General features: G+C 44.0%; 1 protein-coding gene across 6 annotated transcripts in view; it reads right to left on the bottom strand.

Moving 5' to 3' along the window:
- Positions 1-12,961, bottom strand: part of LOC109481743 (paired box protein Pax-6-like) — a 103,206-nt gene that overhangs the window by 1,754 nt on the left and 88,491 nt on the right. For 5 of the 6 annotated variants that reach the window (XM_019784334.1, XM_019784336.1, XM_019784338.1 and 2 more), the window contains 6 exons: positions 3,654-3,701; positions 3,098-3,217; positions 2,464-2,546; positions 1,664-1,899; positions 1,012-1,119; positions 374-510 (listed from right to left, as the gene is read on the bottom strand). In XM_019784334.1, coding sequence (XP_019639893.1) covers positions 374-510; positions 1,012-1,119; positions 1,664-1,899; positions 2,464-2,546; positions 3,098-3,217; positions 3,654-3,701 — 732 coding nt within the window. The remainder of the gene's footprint in view (positions 1-373; positions 511-1,011; positions 1,120-1,663; positions 1,900-2,463; positions 2,547-3,097; positions 3,218-3,653; positions 3,702-12,961) is intronic. The other variant, XM_019784335.1, reaches the window with a different exon arrangement.

Raw genomic sequence — 12,961 nt, forward strand, 5'->3', positions numbered from 1 at the left:
AGTATTTTTTCATCATTAGAAAATATTTCAGCAAGCAAATAGCGCTAAAAACAGGCCTTTTTCATCATTAGAACATATCTTAACAAGCCAGGCGCAAATTTTGCCATTGTGCACTAGCTCAAAAAACTTCGTGATGACACTTTAGGCACTTGTCTATAAAGCAAAGACATGAATGCCATGACATGAATTTTACCTGCTTAAAGGCTTTATTGATGCTCTTGTACATCTAAATCGAAACTCGTAAACGTTTATAAAAGTTGGTATATTTTAGAAAAGCTATAGAGACGATTCTGGGTTTTATTTGTAAAGAAGGCATTAATGAGTGTTGTTCATTTATTTATTTATTTTATTTATTTATGGTAAGTGTTGTTACCTGCTGAGCCCCCGTTGGCGTGGGTCATGTGACTATGTCCCGTCATGCTCGGCGCCTGCATGTGGGAGGGGTGGGTGGTGGTCACGTGATGCCCCGCGTGGGTCGGGTTGTAGCTGCCCAGGGCAAGGGAGTCGTAGCTGGACAAGTAAACAAACAAATGAACAAAAATAAACAAAAGCAAATCTATGGTTCAAAAGAAAGTAACTGCTTCTTCTTGATAAATTTTTAAGTTCCTGAATCACGCCAAACTTGTCTGGAGTAAACCGGAGCTACTCTGCGATAGGTCGGTGAAGGCTAGTCATCCAGGTAATGAAATACACAAGGAATTTCCAGTCAAACATCCTGATGTCCCCGTTCAAGGTTCAATGATAGTCACTGAAGAAAGTGGATGTTACATAAAACAAATAAGAAAATTTCGAAGTTCCTGCATCTTTTAAACTTGTCCAGTGTAAATTAGAGCTACTTGAAGGCAGACTTTCCTCATTTTAACTCAAGTGACAATGAGTATTGTCCTGTCCTGTATTTGTCCTCTGGGACGGTTGCGGCATATGAAATATGTTGAAAAAACTTTAGTTTGCCGTCTCGATGTATTGTCATGAATTGTTGGAATAAAATGAAAAAAAAGAAGGCAGACTTACCCCCGAGGTGTCATGGCGGTGGAGTGCGGGATCATACAGGAGTATGACGTCTGCTCACGTGACTGTTGCATGCTGGGCATGGGCGCCATGTTGCCGGGAACGGAAAAGCTGAGGGAGGGACGGAGTGAGAGAACATAAATAAATAAACATGATTGAAGCAAGACAAAAGCTGGTATTTTTGTCGTGAACGCAACGCATTGAATATAATAACGCCTGGATCACTGTATCATCATAGACGTTTCGCTAGATAAATTCTATTTTTAAGTTTCATTTTAAGCACTATTCTTAATCCATATTTCTGAGCCGGGTTGCCCGCTTTATCTTCATCTCTACAAGGTAGCAGAGCGCAGGGGTTTCTATAGTTGAGGAGCCAAAGATGACTTAATTGGACGCTGTAAAAAGTATAGTAGGGTGCATTTCACGAAGACGAAAATCAAATATGTGTGTGTAGGAGGTACATATTACAAAATATCTAGAAACAAAAAATTCTGTCCGCGTATCTGCTTGACATATACAATGCAATGTTCTTGATCTACTAGTATCTTTAGTTTTTCATCATTTACGCCATCTAGAGAAATTTATTCAAACTGCAGCTCTAACACAGACAAACACATAGACAGGTTTGATATGTAGTAAGGAAACGTCGACGCACTTTTCCCACCTTGGGACCGGTGGCAGGGAGGAGTAGCTGTCGGTGAGCCCGGCGTGGCTGCTGCGTGACATGACGGGGGCGCTAGGGGGCGCTATGGGCTGGTACATGGTGGCCGTGCTGAAGCTGGAGCTGATGGGTATCCGGCTTGGGGACGAGCTGTCGCTATCCTGGGAACGACGCTGGTTTCTCAGCTTCTCCTCTCGCCGCCATTTTGCTCGTCTGTTGGAAAACCAGACCTGAAACGGCAGGAAACAAATTTGTGTGAGCTTAGCTACCAGAAACAGCAACTTTTGAGCTCTGCAGCCAGAAACGGCAGGTAAGCAACTGCATTTCAGCTTAGCTACTTTACTAACTAAAGGCTATAGATGGAACAAGGAGGCTAAATACTTTTTTGGAATGAACTATACTGGTACAACGTCGTATCTGCCACAGGTCATGACTATGCGGAAAGGACATAATGTGTCCTGTTCTCATAGACACAAATAGCTGGATTCATATGGAAATGCTGGATCCTATGGAACTACATCTTATGGGGGAGGAGGTGTGTGTGTGTGGCGGGGATGGTGGTGTTACTTGCCCTTAGGGGAACATATAAGGCACTCAAATCATAAATCGTGTCTACTTGTACATAGGAGAAATCAGAGCTGTCAGTGTGTTCTTACCTTTATCATATAGCTGGATGTATATGGAAATGGTGAACGTGCACGTAGAGGTAAAGGGAGGGAGTCTAAATCGTACATCAGATCGACTTAGCTTGTACACTAGTATACATGTAGAAGAGACCAGATCCGTGTTCTCACCTGTATCCTGGCCTCAGGAAGGTCAATCTTCGCCGCCAGCCGTTCCCGCGCAAACACGTCTGGGTAGTGGGTCCTCTCAAACTCTGCGGGTTAATAACAATAGTTAATGACCAGGGCTCAAACTCTGCGGGTTAATAACAATAGTTAATGACCAGGGCTCAAACTCTGCAGGTTAATAGCAATAGTTAATGACCAGGGCTCAAACTCTGCGGGTTAATAACAATAGTTAATGACCAGGGTTTAAACTCTGCGGGTTAATAACAATAATTAATGACCAGGGCTCAAACTCTGCGGGTTAATAACAAAAGTTAATGACCAGGATAGTGGGTCCTCTCAAACTCTGCGGGTTTGGGGACTTTGTAATGATATATATAGTTAATGATGGTTCAATTAACTATAATGATATTAATAATAATAGACAATGTTAATGATAATAATAGATAATCATGATAGACAATACCGCTGTTTATGTGAACTCAGTGGGGAAACTCTTTAACTATGGAAGTTGAGCTTCCGACCTCTGGCGTTTGTTAAATATACCCATGTCTACTATAGATATGGTTTCTAAATAGTAACAGCACCATTTATCCCTTTCCTTAGAGAGAAAAAAGGATAGGGATCGTGTTGTCATCACCTTTTTCCAGTGCTTCTATCTGTTCTTGTGTGAAGGATGTCCTGTTGCGCTGCAGTTTTCTCTTCAGCCGCAAGCGGGCCTGGGCCTCGTCAGAGTCGTCGTTACTGCCGTCGCCCTGGTCTAAAGTACACATAAGAAATAAGTCAAGTTCACAGAAAGGGAAGTTTTAGAAAAATAAATGTCTTAATTCTAAGAGGGTGTATTGGTATAAAAAAAGTAGGGAACTAAGGAACTAAAGAAATGGGCTAGTTGTGCTTAATTTGGGTTTAAAATGCAACATTATTCAAAGCTTCAATTCAGTTAGTAATATTTTGCCTTTTACATATGATACAATAATTATGTATAGTAGGTTATTTTGGCACAATTCAGTAGAGACGTCATTTTGTTAACCTGACATTTGACCTACTTGACAGTGTCATATTTGGTTTGCCCTTCACAGGGGTCAAAATATATATGACATTGACATCAAGGTCAAATGGATTTTTTTTCAAAATGTTGTCTTGTGTGTAATCGTGCAGTTTGTGTTTGGTGTAGTTGCCATGGTAACGGTTCCAACCTTGATAGCCGTGCAGGGTCAGAATCTGGGAGGCAAGTTTCCCGTCACCTGGAGCAAAGGGCAAAGGGCAGGGGTCAACATCAACAGCACCACACAAATCTAGCAACATCATGATCATCGTGACATCATAAAAGTTATTCAACATTAAGTGTTACTTTTGGCTTATTGAATAAAATGTAGTAGTTCCCAATGTATTAGATGAAGACCTCATTCATAATATAGGAATAAAGTAAAGAATCATTCAGATACACTGAAATAATTTATATAAGATCATATTTTAACAGTTCTTCAGCTAAAGAGCGGCCAAAATCTTTTGGGTCTAGTGTTGGGAGAGGGTTGCCTTGTCCTTAAGGCTCTATGTAAATATAGTACAGTTCATTTTGTAATCGCAGGGCGGCGCTGCGAGGCCTACAGCTGTGTTCCACAGTTAGGCAAATCTGGACGTCCATAGCAAATGGTAAGTAAACAGGTTGGTTCAGATCACTGACAATCTCTTGTTTGTTCAAATGTTGCATGTACAAAACACACGAACGAGTGTTCGTCGCCTGGGTACTCTTTGCTACCCAAGATATGCGAGTTTGGCAACTGGACTTATTATAATAACAAGATTGATTTAAAGTTCTACGACACGACATTTGTTAAAAGGGGTTGTACAAAGTTACTTAAGAAACAAACACAAGTAAACACAAGTAAATTCCAGACAATTTGAGGCAGCTCTTGAGTGAATAGCTACTACTATTATAATATAAGGAGTGAAACTTCGCCGAAATTCTCTAATCAACATATGTTGCGAGAGGGTTTTGCGGGCCACGCGCCTAGTTCATCCAGGCTGTTTCTTGAGTTGTCTGCTTGCTTTATTTTCTCTCCCCCCAGAATGCCAAGGCTGCCCGGCCGCTTTGTTAAGTCATCGGGACTAATCAGTCTGGGCGTTTCACTCAGACCTTTGACCTGGCGACCTTTTACTGTAGGCCCAGCGTTATGGGAACGCCCGCGATGCCACACTGCAGGAGACTGTTTGTCAGTTTGAACTTTGTTCGTACTTTTCACATCATCTGTTACGGTAACTTGCTGACTCGGAGTTCTAAAAATTATGTTTGAAGTTTACCGAGTAAAGCAATCAAGGGGAGCTGTGATAAAAACAAGTGGAAATATCGCAGACGTCCTGCTGGCATACGTTACTAACAGTGCTCAAAACTTGGGAAAAATTATCACCAGCTTGGCACGAGATTACCTGCAACTTGTTAAATCTAAAATGATAAAAATTGAGAGTCTACTGCCACAGCATCACACATTCTAAGTGTGGGCCAAATCTGCGATTACATAACGCCATAATCTCCGAGCAGATCCCTTTCGGTGGCAAAATGAAATTTATCAAATTGGCCAGGCAGTATCCATTAGCCAGAGAAGGTCGCCAGCCACCGACGGGGGTAGCGACAAAAAAAAAACGGCCATTAAAAAAGCTAACGATCATTCCCCCACAACCTCTGCTTGGAGAGTAACGCCATGAGCCGAATATATGTAAGAATCCTGAGTTTAACTGTACGTGTTGATACTGTAACATAGCAGTGCATGTGTGATGTCTTCCCGCTCATTAGGTGGGTAAAGTAGCGGAGCGACCGCGCTGTGGGAAGCTTGCCGGGCGGGGTGTGCGAGGGGCGCCGCCAGCGGAGTGGGGAAGTTCCGCCGCCGATCTGTCAAACCCCGACAGGTCCCGGCTCGGGACACTCGCAATTATTGCAAACTGCCTCTTTAACAGAACCCCTAGATAAGTAATTTCTCCGCTCATTTGGTAAGCACAAACGGTGGGCGTTTTGGGGTGGAAAATCTAACATGTCTTCGCCTTAGCGGCGCGGCAGACCGTGGTGGGAACCCATACATCATCTCTGACAGGACAGGACACACACTCGGGCAGATCCAAGCAGATCCGCGGGGGCGATATCTAACAAGATCTTGTCACACTCCCCCGAGCTTGCCTCATGGACCCAGCCTGCACAGGTCTAAAAATGTAGCCTCTACCAGGCTTCGGGAGGCGGCTGGAAAGAGTAGAAATTGGACAAATGCAGAGATAACATGCCGAGAGAGTTGGCCAATGGTCCGGTCGACGAGAGTCATGCAAAATGTACACTTGGCGCCTCTCCGTCCTCTCTATAGCTAGTCGGCCAATTTCTACATTTTTTAGCCATGTCCTGAAGCCTGGTAGACGCTACAGGTCTTGGGCATGTAGGAAACCCTCCGACGGTCGACGTGATTTTAGATTTGCCACCGAAGATCTGCTAGGAGTTTGCTCTTAAATGGGGGAGAACCTAAAATGTCGGAGTAGTCACTGGTTAGTAGTATGGGAAATCAGACGACACTTCTTACGGCGTGACTCACTTTCCCGCCAATTCTTCCCGCCAATCCGACACAGAACTTGTGACAGAAATCTTTTTGGACACTAAGAGTGGTAACATGTTCTTTTTATATTTTACGGCCATCTTGTACAGGGCCTAGCTTGTCTAACGCCGCTGCACAGACCCCATCACCCGACTCTACAGCCACGGATCCTTCCGCCTCAGTGGGCAAACAAAATGGCGGCTTCGCTGGCAAGGTCAATAACCTCCAAAGGGTCGACTTGTAGTTTTTCAGGGCAGCATAGTTACAAAACACAAGAAGAGGACTTTCACCAACAATTTGGTTAAGCTTGAGATAACTGAAGTTATCTTTAGATGATTGAAGTTATAACAGTATGTTTTTCCTACTGCGCATTTCGACAAAGTTTTAAAGTTATGAATACGACATAAAAACAATGGCATCTACAGCAAAAACGTCAGGTCAGCTGGTGAAGGAAAATTCGAATTCTGACGCCATTTTATCGCTTTGACAGTGAGACCAAAAACTCCACATGGTGGACTGACATGGATTCTATGCAACATCGAATGTCAGACGACCTGATACAGTTTCCCGCCACTTCTTTTCAGACAAAACCTTACTTTTCAGTGACATGGTGGAATGTCACACGACAGTCCTGACTGCCTGACAGTTTCAGGTCACTAAAGTTCTCAGACAAAATGCGTTGTACAGCTTCTTTTACAATAATGTTTTGATATGGCGCAGTCAGACACACAGTTTTCTTTTCTGACAGAAATAACTTTTTGCAGTAAAGTGTTGACATTGAACTAATGTCAGACGACCTCCCTGAAAGGCTGACAGTTTCTCGCCATTTCTTCTCTGACAGAACTTTGCAATACAGGCCTAGTAACGTGTTGACATGGTAACGTCTCAGACGACAGTCCTGACAGGCTGATAAAGTTTTTCCCGCCACTTCTTCTTTAACAGAACTTTTTTGCACTAATGTTGACATGGTGGAATGTCAAACGACATTCCTGACGGACTGACAAAGTATCCCGCCATTTCTTCTCTGACAGAACTTTGCAATACTTTTCTAGTAACGTGTTGACATGTTTAAGTGTCAGACGACAGTCCTGGTGGTCTGACACAGTTTCCCGCCACTCAGAATGTCTGACAGAAATGATTCCAAGCGACAGTCATCGTGGCAGGATGACAAAGTTTCCCGCCATTTCTTCTCTGACAGAACTTTGCAATACTAGTAACATGTTGACAATGTAACGTGTCAGACGACAGTCCTGGAGGTCTGACACAGTTTCCCGCCACTCCTGCCCGGTCAGAATGTCTGACAGAAAAGATTCCAAACGACACTCGTCGCGGCGGGCTGACAAAGTTTCCCGCCATTTCCTCTCTGACAGAACTTTGCAATACTGGTAACGTGTTGACATGGTGAAGTGTCAGACGACCCCCCCTTACAGACTGACACAGCTTCCCGCCATTGCTTCTCTGACAGAATGTCTGACAGAAATGATTCCAAACGACAGTCGTCGCGGCAGGCTGACAAAGTTTCTTCCCGCCATTTCTTCTCTGTCAGAACTTGCAATAGCGTGTTGACATGGCGAAGAAATCAGACGACCCCTCTGACAGACTGACACAGTTTCCCGCCATTGCTTCTCTGACAGAAGGGCTGACAGAAATGATTCCAAACGACAGTCAACGGGGTGACACGGTTTCCCGCCATTTCTATTCTGACAAACATTGGTAATGTGTTGACATGGTGAAATGTCAAACGACCCCCCTTACAGACTGACACAGTTTCCCGCCATTGCTTCTCTGACAGAATGCCTGACAGAAATGATTCCAAACAACAGTCATCGCGGCGGGCTGGCACGGTTTCTTCCCGCTCATTTGCCGCGCAAAATGGCGGACCGATCCGCGCGTAAAATCGAACAAGGCCGAGGAACCGGAGTCGAAGAGAAGCCATACATCATCCGGGGACAGGTGGCGGGAAAAATCGGTGCCACTCCAAACCACAATTGACCAAGATTCTGGACGCTGTTCTCCTTCTGGCTCATTTCCCGGAGAAAATGGCGGGCGAGCGAGGTGGAAAATCAGACGAGATTTGGGAAATCCGGGGGGACGACAGGAAGCCATCCATCACTCCTGCGACAGTTGGCGCGGTTATCTGTAAGGCGATCTGATGTAGGTTATTATCGGACACACTTTGCACAGGACGACTGTCGTGCTGAAGGGCCTGAGATGAGCATGATAGGGTATCAATATCTTCACACACGGTTAAATACGCTGTTCAGACACTGTGTATTATTAGTTAGAAAACACGCAGCTAACATGGACTCCAAAATATTTGAATACAAGGCGTCTGTGTGAGTATTTGTTTAGTCTGATCTAATTTTCAAAATGGATATTTGCGACTTCTTTTCTGTCAGTATTATCTGTTACATTTTAATAAAAGTGAACACCGGAAGCTGCTTAAATGTTTAAGATATACTTGTTGGCAATCGTATAATGGCAAGTACAAAACAAAATACTTTCAAGGCAGGATTTTGTCACACAAGAAAACTTTCAATAACTTCTCACTCAAAACTTCGGCACGTTTTTAGATATTTATTAGAAACTGTTTTGACGTATATGTTTGTGGGTCTCATGACTCATTAAGTTTATAGTTCTAAATCTCTGAATTTTAAACCCACACCAAATACAGGTGGTGAAAAGTCAATGCCTTCTCAGGAATGTCTTTGCACTTTTGTCCCGTCAATTAAAATCGCAGCCTCAACAAAATGGCTCTATATTTCATAATGATCGTCCTTTTCGGCGACTTTGAACCTTGCCGCCTGTGTGAAATGGCTGATAGTGCGATAAGACTTGCCACAATACGGGCTTTGTTTCGGCGGGAAACCTGAGGTGATTAAACATCGTCTGCACGTAGCGCGGGAAAGGTCAGCGCCGTTTGATTGACAGGTGGGTCTGACGGCTGACGGTAAAATTGACGTTCCCGCGGCGGGGTCCGCACCTTCTCATGACACCGCTCACCTCTGCGACAGGTAACCGACGCCCGGCGGCGAGCCTTTGAAGAAAGGAACGCTGACAAAAAAACCGAGCCTGGATCATGTCTAAGAAAGATACAATCACACCTGACAGGAAGATTTTTTATACCAACTTTACCTTCTGTGAAACTATTTCAAACGCCTCGCAAGTACCGAATTTTTTACAATGCTATTTTTACAACGTGCTAAGATAATCGGCAGCACATAAATTTTGATTGCCTGACCTTGGAACTCACCAATTAGACATACTTTCTTAATAAGCCCCAAAATTGTCTTGTCTATGATATTAAAAAAAAACTCATTAACGTTTCCGTACGTTTAAAGACGTACTTTAATATCCCATACGACACTGTGTGTTTCAGTGGTTAAGTTTTCGTTCTTGTGTTAGTAGCAAACATGACATGACAGTGGTAGTAAACAAGTTCTCCCCTCGGGTCATCCTGCACAGACTGGTGAGATAATGGCGGATCACGCCCCACTGCGCACGCTCTGCACGCAAAGGTCAAGGGTGAACGTTCGAAAGATGTTTTCAGCAGGAGTTTTGAACTAGAAAAACAGTTTCCATCTCTGGTAACCAAATTTGAAACATCCACTAACAGTTACATAACCTCCTACACTAAGGTCTCAACAATTGTTACAGTTTCACATTTACGAAATCGTTTCCTAAATTTGTGACTTTTCTAAATGTTCGTGATGTTCCTTCATTAGCTGCACTTGTTCAGTCCGTCTACATCGGCTATTGTTCTTTTTATCGTCTGCCCGTAGACATGCCTGAAGCAAGCAATTCGGACCTTTTTACTCTGTTCAATTAGGCTGAAACGTACTTAAGGACGCGAAGAAATGAATAAGACACTAACCAGTCACCGCCAAACAGTTTTTCATTTTTCATGATCTAGAAAATTTGTGCCCAAGACTTTATAGACCAACGTAACGTTTGAAAAACAGGCCCTTGCTTGTAAGCAAATCGTAAAATACCTTTATTTGTCATTGTTAAAGTGGCTGCGAGAATATATTAAGTTCTGCCTATCTTGAGTTCGCAGTCACTTTGTCTGTGTCCTCTCATTTGTATTCATTACTGTTTTTCTGAATTTAAAAAAAAATGTTCGGAGCGTCATTGGGGATTTGGGCACTTAAAAACTTTGAAACTATAGCAGAAATGTTGGCATTTTGCCATGTTGCAACTGCTCTGTATAAAGCCCACAGAACAAGACAAAACTGAATTCGGGAATTGACAGCAGGTGGTCTACTCTGTAATCATAGCCTCTCTATCAGCTTCTATCTGCCGAAAATGAGGGGCTGAGAGAAACAAAGTAATCAATTTTCTCGGCAGTTATCAGCAGAAAGGGCCACAGGGCAGGCGGAGAGATTCAAAGGGCCGCCGCTGCAGTAATGGGGGATTCCGCCCGGGGCGCTTTGGCACGCCTGACTGGGGAGGGGTGACAGACTGGGATACACCTGGGTGGGTTCGGTTCTGATAAGGTGTCTGTTTTTCTGTTTATCTGTTTTGTCACCGTCGCAAATGACTACCGATTTTATCAAAAGGTTTTCTTATTCCTTCGTTTGTTACTTGGTATGATTATATGAGCCTTAGTCCACTTAAGTAAGTGGAGAACGACGGCAGAGAAATGCTCTTTTTACCTTTGCAAAATTCTGTAAAAATATTTTGATCTGCAAAACTCGATAATCACCAATTTTATCAAAAGGCTTTCTGATTCCTTCGTTGGTCGTCTATTTGTGACTTGGGAGGCTTAGGCTTAGGCCTAGGTGAGATATACCCACTTGAATACCCAGTAAGTGATGAAAGATGGCAAAGAAATGTTCTTTTTCCAGTCCCGAAGTTCTGTGAAGATTTTGATCTGCAAAGCTAGATAATCATCAATTTTATCAAAAGGCTTTCTGATTCCTTCGCTGGTCCTCTATTTGTGACTTGGCATGATCATATTAGCCTTAGCCACTTAGCATAAGTGATAAAAGACTTCGGAGAAATGTTCTTTTTTCTGTTCTGTTCCGAGCTTCTGAAAAGATTTTGATCTGCAAAACTCGATAATCATCGACATGAATCGCCTCCATTGTCCGTGTTTTGTCGGCCTGTCAGCTCACACATGCGCCCTGGAGGCGCGGGGCCCGGGATGACGGAGTGGGAAAGGTCAGGGGTCGTGGCCGGCAGACAAGTCGGGCTTAATTACCCATATAGTGTCCATTGTGCGCGGCTAATCGGTCGAGAGATCTACCAAGGCTCTCTGCTGAACACAATTGCGCCCGAAAAACTCGGCCGCGACCCAAAACAGCGAGCTTGTTTCAACAAGTGGGAGCAGCTTTGGTCTTCCAAGATTCCTTTCCGACATTCAAAACATGTTTATGTAAGAACGAAAGCTCCTTACGGCTGGTTATAATGATGGGTGACGTTTTGGTTGAATAAACTTAAACTTTATATGAAAAACTCGTCAAAACAAGCGCAGCTTGAACGCTGACCACCGGCGCATGTCATCCCGGAATATTTACACAGCCCAATCCTGCAGGAATCGGCAGGACTCGGCTCCGGTATCCCTGGCTAATGATTTTTGAAGCCCGGGCTTATCCGTGCTATTGTCGGCGGGTCCTTTTGTGTTCCCGGCGCTCCGGGCGACACTTTCCGCCCAAAAGCCGCCGTTAAACACCTGAAGATGGCCCCGGGGGTAGCTGAGGTAACCGCCCGCTTGTACAGTCCACGCCTAGCCGCTGACATTTCTAGCTAGCACAACCGCCAGAATCGCTAACTGACTGCCTCAGTGTTGTTGTTGGATGAGTCGGAATCTCACGTCTGCTTCATGTGTCAATCATAACGACGTCATCACCCGTTGTCCTGGCAACAGGCGTTAGATCAAAGGCGCCGGTGCCGCGGAAAGCTCTGATCTGTGCCGAGCGCCATTCCTGCGGACTGAGCGTCGCTATTTCCCTTTAAAAAGTCTTCTCCAGCGGAGAAAGCCGCTTTTAAAATTCAATTTTCCCGGTCGGTGGGTCCGGAGACCCGCTGATCTCGCCGGTCGGTAATCCCCTTAACGTTTTTACACCTATTATGTCCGCGGGCCTGCGCTGATAACATCAACGGGAGCTCACAGAGAGAAACTTTCTACACGCCGACTTTTCTGTGCCGTGCTAAAGTACCAACAACCAGGGAGCTTCAACTTGTCTTCGCCGTGCTCAAGTACCAACAGCTAACCTCCCGCCAAACATGGTTTACATACAAACATAGCGGGGAGCTCACAGACAAACTTTCTACACGCCGACTTTTATTTGCTGGGCTAAAGTACCAACAACTAACCTCAACCCCACCAGCTTTTCCTTGTCGTGCTAAAGCACCGACAACCAAGGAGCTTCAACAAGCTTGCAGCAACCAAACCTAACCACGACGAGTTTTCCTCGCCATGCTGAAGTACTTACAAATAACCTCAACACTCGCTTGCATACAAACTTTCCCTTGTGCGAATTCCGTTGTTGAATTCGGAAGGATATGATACGAATAATAGATAACAATTTCAAAAGGTTTCTTAAGGTTGTTGCTGTTTTTTTTTTGTTTGTTTGTAAAAGTGATCCACGCGGCTTGGAGAATGAGGAAAATTACGCCAAAACCTACATTAGATTGAACTTTTATGCCCCCCCCCCCAATTCTCCAATTCGTCACTACTTCCATTGATGTCAACATCACTAATGTGACCTGACGGTAACAGCAGGTCAACAAAGAAAGTTATGATGCAAACATAATGTGCAACATAAATAGAAACCATGTTCTTTCCTATGTAAATGTTTACAGATCTGTAAACAACAAACATTCTGCGACACAAAATTTTCGTACGTTTCTTAAGGAATTGTGTTCACCAAGAGGTGGATAATTGTTTTAAAACTTTAGATGATCGAACAGTGATGAACATAAAATGTTCT

This window comes from Branchiostoma belcheri, unplaced genomic scaffold (assembly GCF_001625305.1).
Source record: "Branchiostoma belcheri isolate BF01 breed outbred unplaced genomic scaffold, Haploidv18h27 scaffold57, whole genome shotgun sequence".
Lineage (NCBI taxonomy): Eukaryota > Metazoa > Chordata > Leptocardii > Amphioxiformes > Branchiostomatidae > Branchiostoma > Branchiostoma belcheri.